The sequence below is a fragment of the Poecilia reticulata genome, chromosome 2 (genome assembly GCF_904066995.2).
Source record: "Poecilia reticulata chromosome 2, P_reticulata-male-v2, whole genome shotgun sequence".
Lineage (NCBI taxonomy): Eukaryota > Metazoa > Chordata > Actinopteri > Cyprinodontiformes > Poeciliidae > Poecilia > Poecilia reticulata.
Window position 1 is genome coordinate 5,593,445 of NC_088831.1, and position 24,540 is coordinate 5,617,984.

The 24,540-nt window shown below is 39.7% G+C and overlaps 1 protein-coding gene across 3 annotated transcripts; it reads right to left on the reverse strand.

The window, feature by feature from the left end:
- Positions 1–355: 355 nt before the first annotated feature.
- On the reverse strand, positions 356–22,943 carry abcb11b (ATP-binding cassette, sub-family B (MDR/TAP), member 11b). 3 transcript variants are annotated; one of them, XM_008425220.3, is made up of 28 exons: positions 20,897–22,933; positions 20,772–20,790; positions 19,226–19,255; positions 19,087–19,138; positions 18,679–18,986; positions 18,452–18,539; positions 17,089–17,222; positions 16,841–17,012; positions 15,921–16,045; positions 15,657–15,831; positions 15,424–15,537; positions 15,215–15,325; positions 14,711–14,836; positions 14,062–14,265; positions 10,027–10,197; positions 9,741–9,942; positions 8,686–8,758; positions 8,186–8,306; positions 7,945–8,112; positions 7,126–7,230; positions 6,691–6,852; positions 5,945–6,148; positions 4,996–5,237; positions 4,008–4,164; positions 3,589–3,786; positions 2,758–2,964; positions 1,772–1,918; positions 356–1,287 (listed from the first exon to the last, which is right to left on the reverse strand). In XM_008425220.3, exons 1-28 carry the CDS (start codon positions 20,973–20,975, stop codon positions 1,087–1,089), a joined length of 4,095 nt encoding a protein of 1,364 aa, XP_008423442.2. In that variant the 5' UTR covers positions 20,976–22,933; the 3' UTR covers positions 356–1,086. The 3 variants fall into 3 exon arrangements, 2 of the variants coding, with proteins under 2 accessions (XP_008423442.2, XP_008423450.2); XR_535172.3 differs by lacking the exons at positions 356–1,287; positions 1,772–1,918; positions 2,758–2,964; ... (4 more) ...; positions 6,691–6,852; positions 7,126–7,230 and having other exon boundaries at positions 7,977–8,112; positions 8,186–8,290; positions 20,897–22,943; XM_008425228.3 differs by lacking the exons at positions 356–1,287; positions 1,772–1,918; positions 2,758–2,964; ... (5 more) ...; positions 7,126–7,230; positions 7,945–8,112 and having other exon boundaries at positions 8,252–8,392; positions 20,897–22,943.
- Positions 22,944–24,540: the final 1,597 nt, after the last annotated feature.

A 24,540-nucleotide genomic window follows, 5' to 3' on the forward strand; every position in this document is an offset into this window, starting at 1 on the left:
CTGTAACTCAGGGAATGACTTTAAAATACTGTTGCTAGTTTATAAATCACTGAACAGCTTAGCACCACAATGCATTAAAGATCTGCAGCTGTTGTATCAACCTTCCAGAACCTCTCAGGTCTTCTGGTTCTGTTCTGCTTTGCATCCCCAGAACCAGAACCAAATGAGGAGAAGCAGCATTCAGTGTCTATGCACCACAAATCTGGAACAAACTTCCAGAAAACAGTAAAACTGCTGAAACACTGAGTGCCTTTAAATCTGAAACACTGAGTGCCTTTAAATCTAGACTAAAAACCCATCAGTTTAGAGTTGCCTTTGAAGTGTAATCAATTAAGAATTTAACGATGACACTTGATTAAATTTGATTGTTGATTTTAGGTTCATGAAAGGTTAAAGCTTTATTTCAGTATCAAACAAATACATAATAAATGAAAAACAAAACAAAACATGTAGGCTGGTTTTATGTCATTGATTTGAACCATTCCGGTTAACAGTCAGAAGCTCCCAGAAACAGCTGAAGCTAGAGGTGATGTACATGATGAGTCCACTCATTTTTGTACTTGCTATACAGGAAATTAAAATCTTCTTACATTCAAATAACTCATTATCATCATCACAAATCTGTCAAGTTATGTTTATGAAACAAAATAAAAAAATTTTTTTAAAATCCTAACACAAATATAGCTTGAAAGGATACACTGACTCACACTAAAATGCAAAAAACAAATTTGTTCTTCCATTATAAATTAATCACTGAGTTAACAAAGGGTGAAGTCAATCAAAATTCTAATTAAATCCAAGTTCTAATGTAAAAATTTAATTTCCTGCACTACAGCTAGCAACTAATTCAGAACAGTACATTTTGTACAATTGCAGAGCCGTAAGAAGCAAACACCTGAGCAGCAAAAAGCACATCTCTTGATTTCCCTTCCCTGAAATCCCCATCTTCTTCTCCTCCAGATACCATCATAAAAATAAATAGCGCAACAATTGGCTTTTCCACCCTTTTTGTTTACTTGATGTCAAGCTAGGCATGCTTTCAGTCCTTATCTCAGAGAGAGCGCTTCCCGCTGCACCTGCGACCAGTTAACTGATCGGCGCCCCCGTCGTCACCAGCTTGTAGTAGGCCCCATTCAAGGCCATGAGCTGGTCGTGTGTCCCCTTCTCGATCACGAAGCCCCTGGACATGACGGCGATGATGTCCGAGTTCTGAATGGTGGAGAGGCGATGAGCAATGACGATGCACGTCCGTCCCTCTCTGGCTTTGTCCAAGGCTTCCTGCACTGTCTGCAATTGCCATCGAAACACACACGCATGTAAATACAAATACATTGACGTGTGTGAAAATGCTGTACACACACACACACACGCACACACACACACATATATGTACGGGCAGGAGCCATCATCTAATCTCCCACAAAGCAGACAAAACCATCACAATTATAGCAATTTCACAATCATGTGTTGATTACTATCATTAGAATGTTCCAGTGGAGCGGTCTCTCTGCTGCTCAGCATGGTTCAACCCTTTGAGATGGAAAAGCTGCTGCAAAGGCCCACAGATAATATTCATGCTAGAGAGGCTCCACCAGAGGGTTGGGATGTACTGTAAGCAGCTTGGGATAATAATAGACTTGATGAATGATGATGATGTTAACGATGATAATAATTAACTGCCTGCCCTTTTTGCTTGCAGTGCCCAAGGAACAGTGAGCCAGCTGTGCCACGCCGGCAGGAGTCAGAACCCCTCGGTTTACCGAAGCCCTACCTTCTCGCTCTCCGTGTCCAAGGCCGAGGTGGCCTCGTCCAGCAGCAGGATCTTGGGGTCGCGTATGATCGCCCTGGCGATGGCGATGCGCTGTTTCTGACCACGAGACAGCTGAGAACCCTGGGAGCCCACGTTGGTGTCGTATTTCTGTGGAATGAGGAGGAGACAGGAACTCCCTTTACGCAAAAGGCCTTTGCTGTAATCAATGGTCAGCTGAGCTACTGTTGCCTTTTCATTCTCTGAAATCAGTCCAAGCATTCTCTTCTAACCTCTGACATCAGCAAGACATTTCAGACGCAAAACCTAGACTTATGAATTACCAAGACCAGTGTGTCTGTCGCTCACACACACCATAGTGGAAGTCACTTAAATGCCCTTTCTTCTTCATTCTGCCTTGTGCTTGGCATGTGTTCATCAAGCAAACTATCCAACTAAAGTGGGTGGTGAATATTAGTACAGAGTTTTGATAATCTAGTTTTTAAGCTACAGAGTAAGCTTAAAAACTAGGGTAAACTACCTGCACCCCTTGAGTTGCTAAAAGAATATAAACATCGAAAAGACTATGATATAAACTATTTTCAGTTTTTAGTTCGCTGGAAAAGGAGCCAACAATTCTGAAATGAATTATCAGAGCATTGGGAGTCTAAAGCTTAGCTTTATGTACTGTTTTTGAAGCCTGACATGTTGGCATGACTAACTAAGGAACTTGTTGCTTTCTTGCAACATTAGTGTCTAGGATTTGAATCTTATCTGGTATAGTACAGCGCTGTGCTTAATGGAAAGACTTGGGTCTTCTTTCTACACAGGAAAAAGTTCATTGCAAAGAAGTTAACTTTGGATATGTTTCTGGCAAACCTATCTAGGGTGAACCCCCCACCTCTTGTGCAACGAATTCCTAATACCATTCACTGCTAACCACTTTCCTGAACACCCATTATCTCAACCCCATCATTCACCGAAGCACATCCATTGAAAATCTACGTTACCTCTGGGAGCGACATCACAAAGTCATGAAGCTGGGCCTTCTTGGCGGCCGACATGACTTCATTCATGCCGATTTCCCGCAAGTTGTCGCCATACTTGATGTTCTCCGCAATGCTGCAGTCGAACAGAACGGGCTCTTGGGAAACGATACCGATCTTGGAACGAAGGAAGGGCACGTTGACGCGGGTTGATTCGTGGCCGTCAATCAACTGCAGGAAGGAAATAGATTTTGCCATTAGTAGAAAGTGATCTAATGATCGCGGACTGGAAATACAATCCCCATAATGAGATATCATCACACTATCTCTACTGTAATTTTGCTCCTGTCTACTCAGAGGTGATTCCGTCCTCTTTGAATATCAGACGGACAATTAAGGCGACATGCTTTCAAAACCATTTCCGTCGCAATTAAGACCATTTGATTCTTGGCAGAGATTTCTACCTGGCACAAAGACAGCCCACTCGAACAAGGACTACAGATTTTAAAGAGGATTCACTCAGCATTTCTCACTGGATGGACTGAAGTAACGTGGAACACATCCATCAACACACACGCGTTGAAAGTCTAGCAATTATTCCTTGATATGAAACATCAAGAGTTATTTCCAGTTAAGATGAGCCTCATTAGAGTGATCAAACATAACGTTTAGCCGTCTGAAAGTTCAAAATGTGGCATTTAAAAAAGGTCAGCAATAGCTGTAGTAGTAAAGTGGCGGCAGGTTAAAACGTGAGAAATGTGCAAAGGTTTCATGGCTGTGAATACCTCTGGAGGAAGTGTACCCTCAATGAAACTGGTTGACAGTCAGTAGTCGGATGTTGCTGGTTTTCCTCACCACTTTGCCGTGATTCGGGTCGTAGAACCTCTCCAGCAGCTGGACGCTGGTGCTCTTCCCGCAGCCGCTGCTGCCCACGAAGGCTAATGTCTGACCCGGCTTCACCGAGACATTCAAGCCGTTCAGGACCTGGATGTCGGGCCTGGTGGGGTAGGTGAACTTACACTCGATGAAGTCAAGGTTCCCTTGGAAGTTATCCTAAAAAAAACCACATGACAGAAAGTGAAAACGGAGCCCAAAGATTTTGTTATATAAAGTGACTTTTTTTTGTCTCCTCCTTTCCAAGAAACCCACACACTTCTTTCATTTGATTTAAAACAAACTGTAGATGATAAGACTTGCATCTAGTCTGCCTGCTTTTGCTGTCTCAGTGGGGAACATGGCAGGATGCGACACGGAACAGTAACGTGCCTCCATACCCATTTTTCTCCCCTGTTGCTGTAGACGCTGATTGGAGGGACGCGGTCCAGCAGCTGGAAGAAGCGCGCCGCTGAGATCTTGGCCTTGGCGTAATCCGGAGTGTAAGACGAGGCTCTGCCTAAAGCGGTGCCGCTGGTGACAATGGCTGAGATCACCCTGAAACAAACGGCGATATGTTGCAATCTCTCTTCATGTAAGCTTTATCTCGGGTGACATTTTTCATAGATCTGTCATCTTTTTTTTTTTTTTTTTTTTTTTATCAGGGACTCAGACGCCTAACATGACAAGTATTTTTCTGATAGCTTGTGACTGAAAATATAACAGGATATAAATTCAACACCTTCCAAAGGAGTTCATACATCATAATTTTCAACCTTTTTAAAGAGATTTAATCAACAGAATGTCATTCATAATTATGAATGAAGAAAGATGAATGTATTTATATTCAGACACCCTGGAGTCAATTCTTTGCAGTCCGACTTTTTTCAGTATGTCAGCAAGAAACCGAACATCAGTTATCCGTCTATGGAAAAACAATTTAAGATTAGCCAGACATCCACTAAAATCCATTTGCTAATTTTAGTTTTGGACTTTGACTAAGCCATTCTAACATGTGTAAGCTTTAATCTAAACCCTTATATTAATTCACCTGGAAGATGAACCACTTTTGGCGTCCTGTTCACTATGAAACATTACTTTATAAAGGTTTAATATGTCACCTGGCCCAAAAATATATAAAATGACTTAATTATTTTCAAATACTTGAGTATTGTCAATAAAAATCCTTAAATATAAATACATCTCACCCAGTATGGGCCCATAAGTTTTATATAAAGTACGATGTTTGTGTGTTTTAAATCCATTTTATTTATTGTTTTTAGTTATTTTGTATATTTTATGGATATTTAAAAAGTCTCCCAGTGTTACTTACAATATTAAAGCTTATTGATATTTGGAGGTCACGACACTTTGGTATCCTATTCCCACCTGAACACCAAGCTGAAATGCAGTCCCTCTTGTTCCACCAGGTAGCCTCCGAACCTGAAGGACGCGCCATTTGTCAAGAAGACCACGCACTGCGCGAAGCCGTAACATGCGCCGTAGACGTTCGCCTTCTTCAAGGCTGCTTGATACGGCGCGGTCAAGTGTGCCTCGTACATCTCCACGAAGCTCCGCTCCTTCCCCAGGCCGGCGATGGTGCGAATGTTGTTCAAGGCCTCGCCCGAAATCTGCAAACAAAAAAAAGAGAGAGAGAGAGGAGAGTCGAGAGATTAAAGGACAGTCAGAGCGGAGAAGCCGTTTCTAATTCGTGTTTCTTTTAATATGCGAGGGAGAGTAAGATCTAGATAAGACAGTGGCTCGGTTCTTATCTGTCTCCTCTCCTATTGAGACCGCAGTAAGCCAATTTTCCCCCCCACAGGGATCATTAAATTTTCATCTAATCCACTTTACTTGGATGGGGTGGGATTTGCTGCATTGGTATAATTAAAATGGCACAAAGAAAGTTTACAGTAAATTGACTTTTGAACAGTTTTTTTGAACTATCTGACACTTACTGTATTGTTTTCTTTTTTTTACTCTGTGCCCTTCAAGCACATTAAGTTTTAAGCTTGAGTGGCTCAGGCTCAAGCTGAGAAAACACTGTTTCTGCTCTGAAGTGAGAGACATATTTTTTTTATTTTTTTTTATGAAGAGGCTCCAACATGGAGCTTAAAATAGACATTCCTGTCAAGTCTTCTCTTATCAGCCGTCTGTGGGTTAGACAGCAGATGTCAGCCGACACCTTTAAGGTTACTAAGGTTGCTGTGCTGATACTGTTGACTTGTCATTTACTATCTGAATGATGACATTTTCAGACTATTCTGACAAATAGGTTCCAATTACGTGTGAAAAACTGTTTTGTGTGATTTTTTATTTTATTTTATTTTATTTTGACCTGCCCAGCTGACTCCATGGCCTGCTTGTCCTGCTTGGCAAAACCTGTGAGCATCTTGGCCTGGAAGCCGCCGGAGAGCGCGATGAAGGGCAGGAAGCAGAGGATGAGAAGCGTGAGCTTCCAGCTGAAGTAGAAGGACATGATGACGGCTACGCCGATGTTGGTCAGGGAGTTGACGATCATGCCGATCTGGGAGCCTGTGGCCTGCAGAGGAATCCAGTAAGGTTAGAATTACAAACTCAAACTGTACAAATCATTAGAGCTGAAACCATTAACCGGATTAATCATGATTAATCGATTACTGAATTAATTCTCAACTAATTTTATAAACGATTAATTGTTAAATAGAATGCACAGATAAAAAAAGGACATTTGCTGAAAAAAAAAAACGTATTCAAAGCAGTAATTAAGTCAAAAGTGTGTGTGTGTGTATATTATATATATATATATATATATATATATATTGCATTTAAGAAGAAAAACACCTTTATCTGTAAATATGTTTTATCCAAAACTTCTTAAGTAGCAATTTTAGCTTCACCTGGTTCAAATTCATTAAAGGAATGTCATAAAATGTTCAATGAAAGGAATTATTTGCATTTTTTTAGTGTATTTCAAACATTGTATTTAAAAAAGGTTTTAATAGTTAAATGAAAAATCTGAAGAATGTTTCCATTTTCCTGTACGATTAATTGTCAGAATAATCGATCACTGAAATAATCATTAGTTTTGAGGCTTTAACTCACCCCTTGCACTTGCGAGGCGTCGGTCGCCAGGCGTGTGGTCAGAGCTCCGGGGCTGTTCCTGTGGTCATCAAACCAACCGATTTCCTGGCCCATCATGGCCTGAAACCCAATTCGCCGCAACCTGCGGGTCAGCAGCTCTCCGGACTTGGCAAACGCGTAACCCTGCAGACGCACGCAGACAGGAATGGTTTTCATTAAATCTAAAATGCCGTCACGTGAAAACAGTGTAACATCTCTATTCTGACTTATGAACTCCCGGGACTCGATATTCCTCCTAAGGAGAGGAGGTGAAGCTTTTTTTTTTTTTTTATTCGATAAAGGTATTAATTTATCAACGTGAGAGTGTTCTGTTCTGACTTCTTTTGCTCCCTTGAAGACGGCAGAAGAAAAAAACAATGAAGCAATCGGTCTTGTCAGAGCTAACTGCTGCTCTACCTGCAGCATCTGGGTGAAGAAGGAGACGACTCCAACCATGACAAAGAACACGCAGATTCCATTTATCTCCCTCCTCTGAGCATCGGGGTCTGTCACCGAGAAGGTCTGCAAACATGCAGCACAAAGACGCAAAAGAAGGAGAAATATTCAATATGGACTCTCATATCCACATGTGAACAGTCTAGGAAAGATATTTGAAAGCTTTCAAGTGTTTTCTAGTGTTTATTTTATATTATTATTAGAGCTCCACACAAAGTAGTGCATAGCAGTGAAGAAAGAATCAAATAATATATTGTTTACATTTTTTTACATGTTAATCTAAAAAGTGTGGCGTGCATTTTTAATTCAGCCCTCAGAAATTGTCTCTCCCAGGTTTGCACTTCTCGATTTTGCCATTTATTTCTTCTTTGCAAAACGGCTGAATCTAGATCAGTTTGAACTTTGACTGGTCCATTCCAACACATGAATACCCTCTGATCTACTTCTAAGTTAAACTTTAGGGACTTTGGAACTTGAATCTCACATCTCTCTCAGATCTGCAGCAACCTAAAACAGACTTTCCTCCAAGTATATTTGCCTCCGTTCAACTTATCAACTCTGATTTTCTCTCCTAAGACATTTCTTGTGACATTTGAAAAAGGAACAAATCAAAGGCACGCCACACTTTTTTAGATTTACAACTACTTTGTGTTGGTCTTTCACACAAAATGTCCCCCCCAAAAAACACACTGAAATCTGTTATTTTAACAAGACAAACTGTAAAGATGCTCCATGATGAAAAACAACTTTGGCCTTCGCTGGTTTTCCCTCAGATCTTACCGCCAGGATTTGACTGAACAGCAGCGAGTAAACTGGGTTAACGCCTCCGTTGACTGCAGCCCCCAGAGATCCAAACACCATGTAGGGCCACTCTGGAGCGTTGTACTTTAGAATCCTGGCAACTGGAGCAGGTTCCACCAGCTCCTCCTCCTCCTCCGGCGTGGATTTCTGAAGGTACACGCAGGTTAACTGTGCTGACTGATTACAGACGGCGAGGCTAAAAATGGACATCGCAACACACCTTGTATTTGTCTTCTTGAGACATAGAGTAGGCTCTGGGGCCAAGGTCTCCAGCGACGGGAACCGAGGAGTCCGGGATCAGGTTGGAGAGCTGGGACCGGGAGCGCTGGCGGATCGAAGCTCTGCTCAAAACAAATCGTCTCAGACGTCCTTCGCTTATCGCACGCTTACATGTTCAGGTGTTTTCGTACAATGTAACCACTCAGCACTGTTGGAGTAATTGAACTTATTAACGGGAACCTTTCAGCCTCTCTCTCCTCTCGCCACGATATTTAAGCGGCTCTGGATGACAGCGTAAGCTAAACGTTCTAAATGTCGAAGGAAATATAAAAGGTAATTAACTAAATTACGGTGACGGTGATTGCCGTAGCACAGTCGATTTCAGCTGTAAAAAGACAGCTGGAGCAGTCCTATTTAGATGCACATTTAAAGCTGAGTAAATGAATGCAAAACCCAAAGTGAGTGAAAGAGCAATTAATGTAGAAAGTGTTCAGACAATACCTTAAACTGGCGCGATAGCTGCCCGCTCTGGATAGATTTAACCTCTCTGGCTCCGGCTCGCCACCCTCAGCCACTAATAGAAGACAGGAGAAAGGAAAGTGATTCGTTTCACATAGTTCTCTGATCAGATATTTCTTTATAGACACTGAGACTAAGAGGAAGAGTACAAACAGCATCTACTATGTGTGTGGGTGTGAGTTCAGCAGACAGTTTCTGAGCACGGAGATAAAAGTTGAAGGGACAGTAACAGTAACTTGCTTGAACTGGATTTGTTTTTAGATGTATCTCTTTAATAAAGTAACAATCCTAAAAGCTCAAGTGGAAAGAAACTGGACTTATTTTGGCACATTATTAAAAAGTCATCTTTGGTTCTGAGTGTGACATGAGAGGCAAAAATTTGCAATCAGAACAATGTATCAAGTTTTGAGAACAATCTTCAATTTTTCTCACAAGTTATACAATCTTACCTTCAGTGGATCAGTTAGTCACTAACAGGGCTGTCAATGTCACTAATGGAGCAGTCAAGGTTATTAATGAGGCCATTAAGGTTACCAAAGGGCCTTTTAAGGTCATCAAGTTGATTAATTGGGTAGTTAGGGTGACCAATTGGTCCTTTAGGGTCATTAATGTGTCCATTGAAGTTAATTATAGGTCCATTAATGTCATTAATGGGGTTATCAGGGTCATTAATTGGTGAGTTAAGGTCACTAATCGGGCAAATAAACTTACTAATGGATCCATTAAGGTTATTAATGTGGCTATTAAGGTTACCAATAGTTTAAGGTTATTAATTGGGCCATCAAGTTTACTAGCAGGGCCGTTAAGGCCACTAATGAAGTTGTTAGCATGCTAACACAGAACATGTCGAAGTCAACTCATTTGCATAAGGGGAATTTGCATAACTCTGCAACAGTTTGTGTTATCAGAAAAATGTCAATACAATTTTGAAAGCAAAGAAATTATGTACTATTGTAGTAGGTTCTGGCTTTGAAAGAAAGACTTTCTCAATATTTGTCAGCTGACATGACCAGATTTATTTAAAGTGCTAAACTCACTTTGCCGGGCCTTCTCATTCAAAGCCTTGTCTCCCTGGCTCTGCAGGGTGACAAGAGTGAAGTACACCCCCTTCCTCTCCAGCAGTTCATTATGTTTGCCCCTCTCCACCGCCCGGCCATGCTCGAAGCCAACAATGATGTCAGCGTTCTTTATGGTGGACAGTCGGTGAGCAATAGAGATGGTGGTGCGTCCCATGCGTACCTGTAAGAAAGCCCAAAGCATTTCAGATTTCATGACTGTAACTGGGTTACCTGGAAACAGAATGCATGCATAAGACATACGTACTTTATCCAGAGCTTCCTGAACGATGGCTTCACTCTCGTTGTCCAGAGCAGAAGTAGCCATGTCCAGCAGTAAGATACGAGGGTTCCTGACCAAAGCCCGAGCGATGGCTATCCTCTGTTTCTGCCCTCCGCTCATCTGGCCCCCGCCCTCGCCCACCAACGTGTCAAATTTCTGCAGGATTTAAGAAAATAAAATAAAATTGTACTTTTTAAACTCACTTTGCAATAAAATAGTATTTCCTTACTTGCATGATTTTTTTAGTTTGTGCTTTTTTGCTTAGATTCCAGCTATTCGCAGGTGGCAGGAGGCCCTAACCCAAGCAAAAAATGGGGATCCACTGGAGTAAAACCAAAAATAGAATGTGATTTAATCAAAGTTTGAACTTAAATCAAATTAAGATGCCAAGGTACAACCTTAAAGGGGCCCTTTACGTGGCAAAACCCTCCAATGTGACTGAATGAGGCCATCAAAGTCAATAATAGGGAAGTTAAAGTCACCAATGGGTCCATTGAGGTAATTAATTGGAAGTAGTGGGTAAGATTCCTACACAACAACGTGAAAGAGTCATTACCAGTTATCACAAACACTATCTAATACAATGTTTCTCAACCTTTTTTGGGCCAGCGCCCCCCTAGCCTTTATCCAGGTCCCTCACCGCCCCCCACCAAAAAATTTGTAGGCTACTTTGCACTGACAATTATTTTATTATTAATGTTACTATCATTATTGTAGATGTTTTGAATCGGCACATCGATTTTGTTTTCCCATACACTTCAGCGCGCCTTACGCTCCTTCACCTCGCGCACATAACGAACGTATCGGCGTCTGGAGGAGGGGAGTTGTGGGGGGAGCGTATGTTTCTACGCTCCTTCGTGGGGGTGCCGATTTATGTTTTCGCATCCACCTGAATAATGTGTAGTTGCGCCCCTACCCATGGCACTTCAACAATATTACTTTACCTTTTATCTGGAAATAATGTCTGTTTATTCTTGCCATACAGTCCTCTGTATTAATTATTGCTCGAAAGGTCTTGCCATACCAGTTTATTCCTCTGTATTTACTTTAGTTTCTTAGTTTATTCTTGCATTTTGTTCTTCATTCATTTCCATTTAGTTTCATTTGATTAGTTTTATCCTCTCTTGGTTTATTGCTATGTTCACTTTAGTTTCTATCCTGTTGCTAGATTTATTTTATCGTTTATTGACCATCAGTAATCTCATCACCTGCTGCGCCGCCTAATCATCATGTGTTTCACATCATGTGTTGATTTTTCACTGTTCAGCGTCGGATTCTCTGTTTTTATGCCATAATTCACATCTAGTTCGTCGCTCTGTTTTGCCCGCTTCTCATGTTTCAGAATTTTGCGCAATGTGCGCGTCATTTTTTTTATTTTTTATTTTTTTTAACTCCCTAAGGTGCAGGGCAGTCGGGAAACATATCGATGGCGAAAAGGGAGAATGACATAAACCTTTTAAAACAACGGAAACAATTTCTGTGTTCTGATTATTGAAATATAAAAGTGTTGTGGTACCGTTGTTCCCTCAAACCCGTTTCATGTCGGACCACTTGCAGCACCGGTGTTAACGCTATAAAATGAACGCTCTCTATCGTGGTATCACCCATGGAGGGATTTCTTTATTTAAATGGGTTAATTTTTCAGAGGGATACAAAGTGAAGGTATCGTGATTTTAGTAATTACATGTTTGTAAGAGCGATTTTCTGTTGTCCTTCCATGGAAGCGGGCAGCTTTCAAATGGAAATAAAACACTTTTTAATATAAATTGCTGCTTTGACATGATCACAGAACTGCAAAAATATATGTAGCCTACATAAATACCAGACAAAGTGAATCACAGCAGCGTCATCAGCAGGTGTAACGCTGAACTGATGCGGAGCGGAGCTGCGCCATGAAGCTACAAACACTGAATAGAAAGAGAGCTGCCATTGATACAGTTGCAGCCAAGCATGTTTTAATGTTACACAATACAGTTTTACCAAGTTGCTCAAAGTCTAAACTGGTATTGTTGTGCATTTAAGGTGTAAAGTTTACCTTCGACCAAACGCCCCCCAAAGGCATCCCAGCGCCCCCCTTTTGTAAAAATGTCCGCCAGCGGCCCCTGCCGTCCTCTGAACGCCCCCTGGGGGGCGGTACCACCCACGTTGAGAACCGCTAATCTAATAGTTGTTGCTAGCAGGGGCAGATCTACTAGGGTGGCATGGGGTGGCAGTTGCCACCCCAAATGAGAGCCTTGCCACCCCAGCTAGCGACTATGAATTCAATAAATAGTTATGGAAAATCGGACATTAAGCGCATGAATCTCTTTTTTCCGACAACACTGAATGCAACACAATGTAACCTGACATCTACTGCTGAGTAGCGGGAAGTGCGAGAGAAGGACATTGCGCGAGGCAGCAGCATTGATATGGATGGATATAAATTACTGGACTGGACATTATGTGACTTATCGTGCGCCACATCTGCGCCATTGCTGTCCATTAAGTCAACATTATGGGTGGTCAGGAAAATACCACAGTTACACAAAGAATCAGAAAAATGGACGCAATATTTAATTCAACCCTATGAATTAGATAACAAGGGCTTCAGATTTAACAGGTGAGGAAAAAGTTTTAACTTAAAGAAAACATGAGAAAAAAGTTTTAACTTAAAGAAAACACGAGGAAAAAGTTTTAACTTAAAGAAAACATTGAAGAAGTGAGCAGTGGGTCACTTATACTAGCCTAACTGTTGCTAGCCTTCTATTGACTTCGATAACCTTAACATGTGCTGCGCAGTTCGGTGTGTTTTGATTCCGTTAGCACTAAAACAGGTCAACCTGCCCACCAAGTCATCAGTAGAGCAGCTGTTTAAATCAACTAATCAACCACCGCTGTGCTCAGGCGAAAACTTATTAATAATGACAATATAGACATCAAGCCTGACAGCATAATGTAACAGACTGAATGTTATGTTTTGGTGTTTTTGCTATTTTTTTGTGTGGGAAATGTTTGTTTTTTGGTGTTGATTCCCCTGATCGGTAAACTCTGCTCTATCTGCTCATTGAGCTGTTGTCTGTCGGTTGCCATGGCAACGGGTCCGCGTAAAATCGACACACAGAGCGAGAAAAGGCATAATAGAAGTGGTGTTTGGTTCTTCACCTGTTTATCAGCTTTATTGTACCTTTATTGTGGCGCACTGTCTGCAGTCGCTGCAATTCCTAAAAGTTAAACAAGCGACAAAAACTGAACTAATCATCAAACTACGGCTCCTACAGCATATTGACCAATATAAGAGAAATTTGCCCCTTCTTGCATCTTGACAGAACTAACAGAAACAAAATTGTTTATAGATTTGTATCACGGAGAATTTACCAAAGATCAATTTTCTCCTCTTTATTTTAAGTCGTATTTAATAGATATATCTGATAAATGATGGCGCTACAAATATTTTTGTGACAGATTTCTGCTCGTCCTGCATTGGGATAAAACGGTTTTCTGGACATAACTCAATGAATCACATAGCGACTAATAGGCGCTGTCCACATATCAATAGCAGGAGTATGAAAGACATAAAAATAACTATACTATATTAAGAAATTATATTTAATCCTCAGTGCTACATGAAGCTCATTTTGAAACAATGCAAGTTAAAAACAATATTTTGCAACAAGTAAATTAAGTCCAATGTTAGGTCTGTGTAAGCTAAACGTGAGAGCAGCTGTGTATATATATATATATATATATATATATATATATATATATATATATATATATATATATATATATATACACACTCACTGGCATATGCTGCCACCCCTGAAAAAATCCCTGCACCCCTCTTGCCACCCCAGAAATATTTTTCTAGATCCGCCCTTGGTTGCTAGCAAGGGTGGCACAACAAGTTATTTGCTCGTACTTTTTCCACATTGTCTTTGACGATCTGGAACAATAAAGATGCAAAAACAAAAAACCGCCAACAAAAACAAGAAATCTTAACCTGGACGTTTCTCATCCTCTTTTTCTCTCTGTGTGTCAAACCTGTGGGAGGTCCATGATGAAGTTGTACGCGTTTGCCTCCTTCGCAGCGGTGATGATGTCCGCCATGGAGACCCCGGGTCGACCGTAGCGAATGTTCTCCGCGATGGTGGTGGCAAACAGAACAGGTTCCTGCTCCACTATGCCAATGAGAGAGCGCAGCCATTGGATGTTCAGGCCTTTGATGTCGTGACCGTCCAACGTCACCTAAGACAAAGGGGACAGTGAGCAGAAGCCGATGCTAAACTTGATGGATGATGCTATTAAAGCAGCGTGCCACGCAACTGCTCCCCCCCTTTTTTTTTCTTTTCTTTGCAACAATGGTAGTTTGAAATGAAAAGGTTGACAGTCTTTTCGAAAACCTTCAGAAAGTGATATGTCCTTTCTGATAGGCTGGAAAAGAGGAAGGGAGGGTGTGCGAGGGTGTGCAATTCTTTCAAAAAGTGAAAAATGAGGCTGTTAGGAACCATTAACTGAATAATGAAACTGATTATCATGTACCTCTGTCACCCTCAGGGGATGGTTATTTTTTGAGAACCGAAAAAGGAGGGGGAAGTGTGTCGAGGAAAGCTTCGGTCTCAGGAGAAGCGATGGGAGCAATGATGGAGGAACCGGTTCATTATGAGTGTGATACGCCGAGGCCGGCACCTACCATGCCCTCTTTAGGGTCGTAGAAGCGCTGAATGAGCTGGATGGCGGTGCTCTTCCCCGCTCCGCTCGGCCCCACGAAGGCAGTGGTCTCACCCGACTTCACCGCCACGCTGAGCTGGTCCAGGATCTGCTCACAGACAGGCTCTTTGCTCCATAATCAGAAATACACTGACTTGCAGAAATCTAATTTCAAGGGGTCGGCGTTATTGCATATTTGCATTACGGAGGCAGACACAAAGAGGACAAAATGTTGGATGAACAGACAACTAGCTCTGAAATACCGTGTCTCTTTAAAACTGACATTTTTTACATGGCATAATCAGAGCTTATTAAACATAATTAGGCTTTAAAAAATCAATAGTTTCTTCTTTCCAAAGCAAAAATAAATAAATATTCTATTTATTTTTACTTTAATTGTTCAGTTGGAGATTCCTTGTGTGCGTTCAGGGCTTAAAATCTAAAAACTTCATAAAGCCGTCAAATATTTTTTTAATCAGTACTTTACCTTAACTTCTGGTCTGGATGGATAGTGGAAGGTCACATTGTGGAATTCGATATCTCCTTTGACCCGGTCAAGCTTGTATCCAGCCTCTGATAAGCAGTCAATTTCTGGCTCCTGGGATGACAAATCAAAGGTAATGTAAAATGTATAATAAGGCAATTATTTAAGCTAAAATTTTCAGTGGGAAGATGTAAAGGATGAGGCATTCCCACCCTTTCAATAGTCTCAAATATTATAGTAGCAGCGCCGCGGCCAGCTGCAAACGACTCCAAGCATGGGGAGGCCTGACCCAAATTCATGGCTGCAACCAGCACCCCGAAAAAAACCTGAAGGAAAACAGGTTTTGCTGGAGTTTTTCTTTTTTCTACATTTCCAGATAATATTAACAAAACTCTGACTTATACAAGACTTGTAAGACATGCATTGCGTGTTAAGTCATAAGTACCTGCAGCAGCGTTCCTGGCGTGTACTCCTCAGTGTCGATCACCAGAGTGGAGCCGTACCAGAAGGCGAGTGCGTAACACAGGAAGATGATCAACCACATGTACCCAGTGAAGAAACCCATGATCATCCCCTTCCTGATGCCCCATCGCTGCGCCGAGACCAAGTTCCTATCGTACCTTTAGAAAACGACAGAGGCTCGACTTCAGTTCCACGGAAAAGAATTGACGCTGCTCGCTTCCAGTTTGTGCCCTTGCACAATCCGCACCTGTCCACTTCCTTTTTCTCCCCTCCGAAAGCAGCAACAGTCCTGATGGAAGAGAGGACTTCGTCGGCCACGGCGCCAGCCTTAGCGTAGGCCTGCAGCTCCATTCCTGTCAGCTTGGCCACGAACTGCATAGGAAACGGATGCAAAGTTGATTAAAGAGGGTCGAAACTCACTCCATATATAAATATATGCTAGGTCAACTGAAAAAGTCAGACTTGTAGAAACCTTCATAAGTTCATTTCCAAACCAAGTTACAGCACCTAGAAATGTGTTTGTTTGGTTTTTTACAACTTTAGTACAATAATAAGATTAAGCCCGAAGCAATTTTTGTTTCTCTGCATCATGTTATTTGGGGATTATATAGTCCATCTAAATCTAAACCTGCTATATTGTATATGTAAAAATATATTTTTTCTCCACAGAAAGTCAGTTTAACAAATGTTTTATTGTTTAATATCCCCATTAGTGAGGCTTTACTTTTTGCCCTGCAGGCCAAAACTGGTCAGAAATTTCATTAAATTAAAAAAACATCTATATTTTTTCTAGTTTTAGTCAATAATAAACAACATTTATATGATATATGTAAATCATTAGAGATCCAAAACATAAAAAACTTTACTTTTCATAAAAAACACACAACAGATATCATTCAACCATATGGCAGATGACAGATTCAGCAATAAAAATGAAATGATAAAGTTATCAAATATACCATAATGAACGATTTCTACAACAGATACAACAGAAAAGCTTTTCAGATTATTTTTAAAAACAGACTTTTGACCAGCTATAGTGAGAAGTGAGAAATTAAGTCAAGATTCTACTTGTTACAAGTTAAAGTGAGGTTGAAATGTCAAGATAAGTGCCAGTTAATTAAGTCGAGGTAATTTACACACAAAAAAGAGCAGTTGTATTCTCACCAGAGCCATGAGACCTGCTCCGACCCCAATCAGTGGACTGACAGCGATGATGACGAGCGTCAGCTTCCATCCCTTCACGAACCCGATGCAGAAGCCACACACAAACGTGGTGAAGCGCTGGACGAATATGGCGACCTGGTCAGCGATGGCGTCGTTGATCTTGTTTATGTCACTGTTGAGATAGAGAGTCTGTAAGTTGGACTCCTGGGCTGCAGCCCGGAGTGTCAACCCGTCTGTCCCTGACTCACTCTGACATGCGGGTGTTGAGCTCCCCAACAGAGGTGCAGTCAAACCAGCCGATCTCCATCCTCATCACTTTGCTGAAGTACATCCTTCTGATGAGCTGAATCTGTCTGGCAGCGGCAGTCACCCACAGAGAGATCTGTCAGTGGAGGGAAAGTAGGTCATGCTTACGTTTGGTCAGAGTTAGGTAGCAAAGAATTACATGAATCCGTTGACAAAGGCTTTTTTAAAAATCATATCACAATTAGGATCAGCTACACAAAGTAGTGATATAATATTTCTGAAAAACCAGAACACCAGTATTTCTTTTTCAAATAAAAACCTGAATATTGTGGCAGGCTTATGAATTTTACGAATGTACGCCAAACTTTGTCAATATTCTGCCAATGACGAATAACTTGCAATTTTGCAATTGCGATGTTCCGATTAATGAGAAATGCAATGAAAATCTCACACGAATAGGTTTGTTCACACGGTAACTTAAAAAAATAAATGGCGCCGTTATCTTCCAGCTACGTCCTGTTGTCTTCTTTGTAGTTTGCGCCAGTGGCAACATCCTGTTGTTGATCATGTGACTTATGTGTGTTTCTATTGCAGTTTTGTGAGACAAACTAATCTTGATACAGGTTTGATGCCCATCCATTATCAGTATTTTACATAAAATACTCAGTTCAGTTTATACTTCACTTGAATTTACTCCAGATACTTCAATATTTTTAAATATTAATTTACCAATAGGTGAACTTGAAGTGAATTCATATCAGTATTTGCCCAAATAACCAAACACTCAAAACTAAAACATAACTAAAAAATAACCCTGCACTGACTCCCTTTTAAATCGTATTGTCTACTCTCTCCAAAAAAAAGGTCATGAATGTTGGATCTATTGCGATGTAGTCAAAGATGGCCAGTCGAAATGTTAGACATTCACACCTAAATTTTGGATTTTCTATATGATCTATTATATCAGACTTTTTCATCATGTTTTTGATTCTCTTTTCATTTAATTTTGCCTGTTATATTAATTGTTGATCATAGTGCATTAATTACTTTTAAAGTAATAGGGGCAGGCTCCAGAACTGCAGCCAATAGGTGGCGCGTTTGAGTTTGAGTCAAAAGCGGGGTTAAAAGTTGAATAGTGAATAGTGGGAGAAGCTAAAAGCTTGACTTTTGGCCACTAGACTCACAAAATGGCGATGATGACGATTAATGAAGGAATGCCATCCTACTATATCTGATGTTCTACATCTAATTTGTTTCAACGATTTCACAATTGATTGGGTCAAATAATTTCAAGATGGCTTCTTCGGTTTTAGTTCTAGCATTAAGTGAAGCTAATGCTGCAGAGCTGAACATTTCAGGACTAACCTGAAAGTATCCTAGCAAGAATACAGATACTCCAATCCCAACATAATAGAAAGCAAACATGGTCATCTCATGTTCGATGTCCAGAATCCTGAAAATCAGCACACAGCCAGTTAATAAAACATACACAAAAAACCTAAATGCATATGTGGCTTTTTTAACAAATAACGTCTTCATAGTGCATTCACAGTTCGAAGAGATAACCTCATGCATTTTTACAGCCCACTTACCCACATGACATGTTTCTGAGAGGAACGAGCATCTCTAACGTGGAGTTGATGATGAGGCCCAGATCCGACTGGTTCAGAGGCTGAGTCGGGTCATGGATTATGGTGTAGTTCCTCTTCCACCGGATGGTGTTATTCACGCACTCTTTGCGGTCGTCCCTCAGCTCGTTGAGCTCGATGTCATACTCGATGAAGGTGTCGGTGAGCAGGCCGAACACCAGCAGCATGAGTGGCTGGGCCGAGCCGTGCAGCACGGCGCAAAAGCTGCCCGCTATCATCATCGCAACATCCTTGCAAGTGGAAAAGCGGAACTGGGCGGCAAACATTGACAACGCGCTTTGTGTTACAGGGAGAAATCTCATGAGGAGAGAGAATGGAAAAAAACCCCACAAAAAGCGGAAGGATTGTTACCAGCTGGAAGAAGCCAACTCTAATTGCAGGTTGCTCTTGGTTTCCTTTAACCCTGGTCGGAAAGGGGAAGGTCAACTGTTTTATTTACAAGGGGAGTGGAATTAGGAATTCAGAACATCTACTGCCATTTAGTACTTACTTCTCCTTGTCCTTTGAATTAGTCATGGACCTGCATGGAACAAAGCGGAACAGTGAGTCACTGCCCCCAGGTAACCCTTTTATATTATGGCACAATGAGGACTTAATACAAAATGTATAGAGTCCCTTCTGTTCTCTGGAACTTTCTGCAAACAACTAAAGCCTCCCTGAAATAAGAAAATATGTTCTCGTTTAGCCTTCTGAAAAAGGAGATTTTTCAACAACAGCATACTCTGAGACACTGGGGGTTCCTGCATGAATAGGTCCCTTCTTCTACCAACCCCAAAACCAATCAAAATGCAGGAAATCATAGCATTACTCCACAGCAGGAAAGTGACATAGTCTCCGTGCTCTCAGCCACAAACCTCCAATGACTGCACATGTGCTAAAGCAATGGAAAACCTGATTATGGTGCAAATGATGAAGCATCATATCACAAATCTAAAAATCATCTCACATTGTTTCTTTGAGCTTGGTTTCTGTCAGCAATCTCACATCAAAGTTGCGTTAATAATTTATCTGCTTGATTATTGAAATCAATCCATACTGGCTGACCAGAAAAAGGTACATTTTAAAAACATTTTAGAAGAAAGCCTGTGTTCAAAGTGAAATAGATAATATCTGAATATACAGTCTGTTGATGTTTTTTCATTAATGTAGAGCCATAGTAGAAAAATACAACCAGCAATTAACTTCCTGTGTTTAATGCTTTCCTTAAGTTGATTTTTATATGATATTTAGTGTTCTTCATAAATGTACTATGAACGTTATCAATGTTGCTGTCAGGTTGAAGACAACAGTGTCAGCTGAGGTCATGGAGTGGGATTGAGTTGACATTACATCTTTTCTTATGGATGATATTAACCTCCTAAGACCCTGGGATTGTGGCCCAAATCTTGTGAAAATTCTAAAAAAAAAAAGATATAATTGTTTCCCTTCAAATATATTTCATTATTTCTCCTGATAGATCTGCAAAAACATTTTATCCAAAGTGATTTTAATCGTGTTGTTCATGTCGATAAATATGTACAAGATATAAATTAAGTAAAATTGATCTTTTTGATCGCAAACACGAAGACTCACTCCAGATAAAAGAAATTTGCCAGATATGTCATGACAAATTTAAACACACACTTGAGGTCATTCCTTATGTTTTCAGATGTTAAAGAGCCTAGGCTTTGACTAAATTGTTCCGGTTTTGAGATGTTTTAGATGCTTTCATGTATTTATTAAAATGTAAGATTCTGAAACAAATCTGAAACAACTACAAGATGCTGCCATATTTTTTTAGGGTTATCAGACTGCAAGGGGTACATTTCAGATTTGATTTTATTTTATTAAAAACTTTAATTTTTCCACTTTACAGTTATGCACTTTTGTGTTAGTTTGTCATGCACAATCTTAATAATATACATGAAAATTGTGGGTGCAAGGAGTCAAGATGTGGACAAATGGTCATTTTATGGATAAGAACATATATTGTATGTATTGTTAAGAAAGTATGAGTTTTTTGTTTCTAGTATTTTGTATTTTAACACTATACTTACATGTTTGAGCCCGCTGGTCCTGCAACACAAACACAGAACAGATATAATAATAAATATTCTGTATAGTTTCTATCTAACCACTCGATGCTGTTACAAAATACTTCATATAGGAAATAGTACATTACCTTCGTCTGAAACTTCATAGCTGTGGTTATCCTGTCCCAGTTTTTTTATGCTGTGGAGCTTTACAGATCCCGTCGGCATGGTGACAAAATCAGCCGCGGACGTCTGAGGTTGAAACCCAAAATCCGAGTTGGATAAATTCACAGATGCAAGCAAGATATGTTCCCAATCTGATCTCTCTCTTCTCCACGATTAAAAGTCCAGGCAAGTATAAACTCCACAGTACGATCGGATGACGCGCGGCTCCTTTGGAAGGTGGTTGTAGTTGTGACGGTTTGTCAGCTGGGTTCGGGTCGACATCCTCTTCACGTTGGCAGCCAGGTCACGTGGTGCTATTTGGGCTTGGTTGGACCTTAGGGTCAGATTGCTTTGTTTGAAGGTAAGTGTCCTATCGGTTCCTGTACTGAAAAGGCCGGTGAACTTGCAGAGCAAACAGTTCCCTCGCAGAAGCTCTGTGCTCTTTCTGTGTATTTGCCAAATGTGGCGAACGGGCCCAGGGGAAATAATAGCTTCAAATGGTGACTATGTGGTTCCTCAAGAAGAAGGCAATCTTGTGATGAACCGAGTGGCATTATGAGTGCCAGTGTTTTAGCAATCAATTGGGTGAAAAACGTGTTTCAGTTCTGAGTGAGTTTAATAGAGAAACTGCTTTACATCAAGACTTCATTAGAATCTAATTAGGCAAGGAAGGCACTAAAGAAAAATGCAAAGGTTTCAGTGAATGTATCCAATGGTTTAGCAGCTGTTCTTCAATAACAAGGTTGAAAAGTCTGTAGGATGAATAGTAACTGTTGTTCTATGACTCAATGGAAAATATGCCAGTGATAATGAATTGAAATATATTTATTTTTTCGAGTGAGAGAGGTTTTGATGGTTTTTGATGTAAAATAAACAATTGAAACATATCAATGTGACTGTAATGTATCCATACATTAGTTTTAGGATTACTTAAACTTTTCAGGGATAATGTTCAAAATTTCTCAGTTTGTAGCTCTGGAGACAAAAAATATAGCAAAGAAAAATACCTGTAAACATTTTAGAACGTATCATGGCTCATTTTAGTGCTGCTGTAGTTTTATTGTATCAGTATACATCACTGATTAAGTAATAAAGTCAGTTTTAACAAGTGACTCATTAGCTAATGTCAGCAAGAAGTATCAATATTTGGTTATGATGATAACTGATCTAGTTTGCCAGTCACAGTTTATTTTCACCACTAAATTTTTAACAATACATTTTTACTATACATGTCTGCTGAGGACAGTCAACAATAATTAACTTCTGTTCATTTTCTCCATAAAGATCTGGTATCTTCTCCATGGCATAGTTATGCATCCTTCAGAAATTAGTTGATTAACACATTAGCTTCACTAACTGTGCTTGCAGTCGTTAAATATCCATTGTACGTGAATATAGATTATATTAATGATATAAAGTTAGTTAATTTCAGTAATTCTTTTAAAAATTGCATCTCATCAGTTGTTACCTCACACACATATTGATATATTTTTAGTATTTATTGCTGCTAAGTTATGGAATATACCAAAATCAACTTCTCACCTGTGAAATGATGTTCAGCATACTATTAATTTTGTTTTGCCATAACAGCTGGAAGCGGCACCAAAAACTGACGTCTTTACTCGTGGAGGAAGAGCTGCGTGTTCCGCGATTCAAGATGGCGACAATACGGTTCTAGTCAATTAAGTTAATTCCGCTAATGGTTGACTAGCTAAAGTTAGCAAGATGTACCTACATGCATGCCTACATGTAGCTAATGGTTTAAATGTAATTTTTGACTGTGAATAACAAAAATTTCATTAATTTTATCGAGGCATAAAACTGTCTGCCGGAAGTTGTTTGGTTACAATGTAGTTGGGTTCCTCTATATTTCACTTGTTCCATTTGACACAGCTGCTCTTGGCTCTTTTTAAAGGTCGTCAGACATATTTGTAGAGATTCTGTTACTATTAACTTCATTCCTCGTGATACTTTAAAAAAAAATCTGAAATTTTCTGAATTTTTAAACTCTTAAATACAAGATTTGAAAAAAGGGACGTGTTATTTTTTTATTCCGTTTATAAAAAATGTTAGTTTTAAGAAAATAAAAGAATGCCTTGACCTTATGACATTTTGAAAGGATTCCAGTGCTTTAATAGAATCAAAAATTTATTAGAATTTCAATTAGTATAAAAATTAAAATGTACTTTATTTAGTTTAAGGGCATATAAAAACTTAAACAAAATGATAATAAAAGTTAAAATTCACCACAAAATCATCATGTAAAATTTGCCAAATTTTATGCCATTTTCCTCAACACAGCCAAATATAAAATATATTTTAAAAAGAGGCAAAAATTGTCAATGGGACACAGGAGGGTTACTGTCCGCTCCAAAGTTGTCTCCACAATGGGTTGCCAGTGCACTTGCGGTTTTTGCCCTCATCTAGCAACCTGGTCACCTATGTAGAACAAAATGGTGAATGTTTCTAGTGAACATTCAAAGTAAACTAAGAGGGCCTGAAATAGAGTAACACAAACTAAAATTTTAGTTTATCTCTGCCATAGAATTTTTTTTCTTTGCAAGAACAAATAATCATACAAAAGTAAACAGAAGTACAGGGACATTCAAAACTAGCTAAATAAACAGACTAAAGTTTATGCTTTGCTGACATTGTTTATAAAGAAATAAATGTTAGTAATAAATGAAAGTTCAGCAGGTGGATAATTAAAACGAGTCATCAAACACATAATTCTCATTTCTTAAATACCTATTAATGTAATTCTTTTGTTTAATATTCCAACAATCATCCTGTATGGACATGAAAACAAGTGAGTAGTAGTGAACATACGGTCGTTCACCCGGGGCTTTAAATGTTGCCAGGACCTGCATGACAAGGACCACTGTGTCTGTAAAACTCTGCAGATATCTTATATGTGATATTGCTACGTAAATTTAGTTAATAAGAAAGCAAAGCGGCAACCGCAAACATAAAAAAAAAAAAAAAAAAAGTTTCAACAACAGCATTTCATTGTGTTTGGGTGATTTCTTTAAGACATTCTACTAAAAACATCAGCCACACGCCTGAAAGTATTTTAACGCATAATAATTAATATTTGCTGGTTTGTTTTTTGTTTTTTTGTTTTTTTTTATAAATATAATTTTTCTTTTTCATCTCCAGAGGCGAATACAAGCAGCGATCAGGAAACTACACTGCTGCCACCTGGTGGTAGAAATGTGAGAAGCATCCCACTAAAGAAAACATCTACTATTCTAGGCAGATTGACGGCGTTTCACAAGTAAGAATCACTGTCTTAAGCCCAATATGATTTATAGCAAACTGACTGCGGGATGCAGTATCCTCAACCAAGGGCGTAGGAACGAGTCTGTCATTGGGGGGACGCATATCGGAAACCTGACAGATCAGTAAACATTTAACTAAAATATCTACAGATATGTGTTTCTGTCTCTGCCTCCTCTGACTCTCTGCAGCCTGATGTTCCTGCATGGATTCATGGATTTACAGACACTACAGTAATGTAGTGTCAGAATGTGAACTAAATATAAAAAGTATGTTTTTATCATACAGAATGATAATTTAAACTACTTAATTTTCAGATGTATAAATTATTATACATCTCAACTCTATT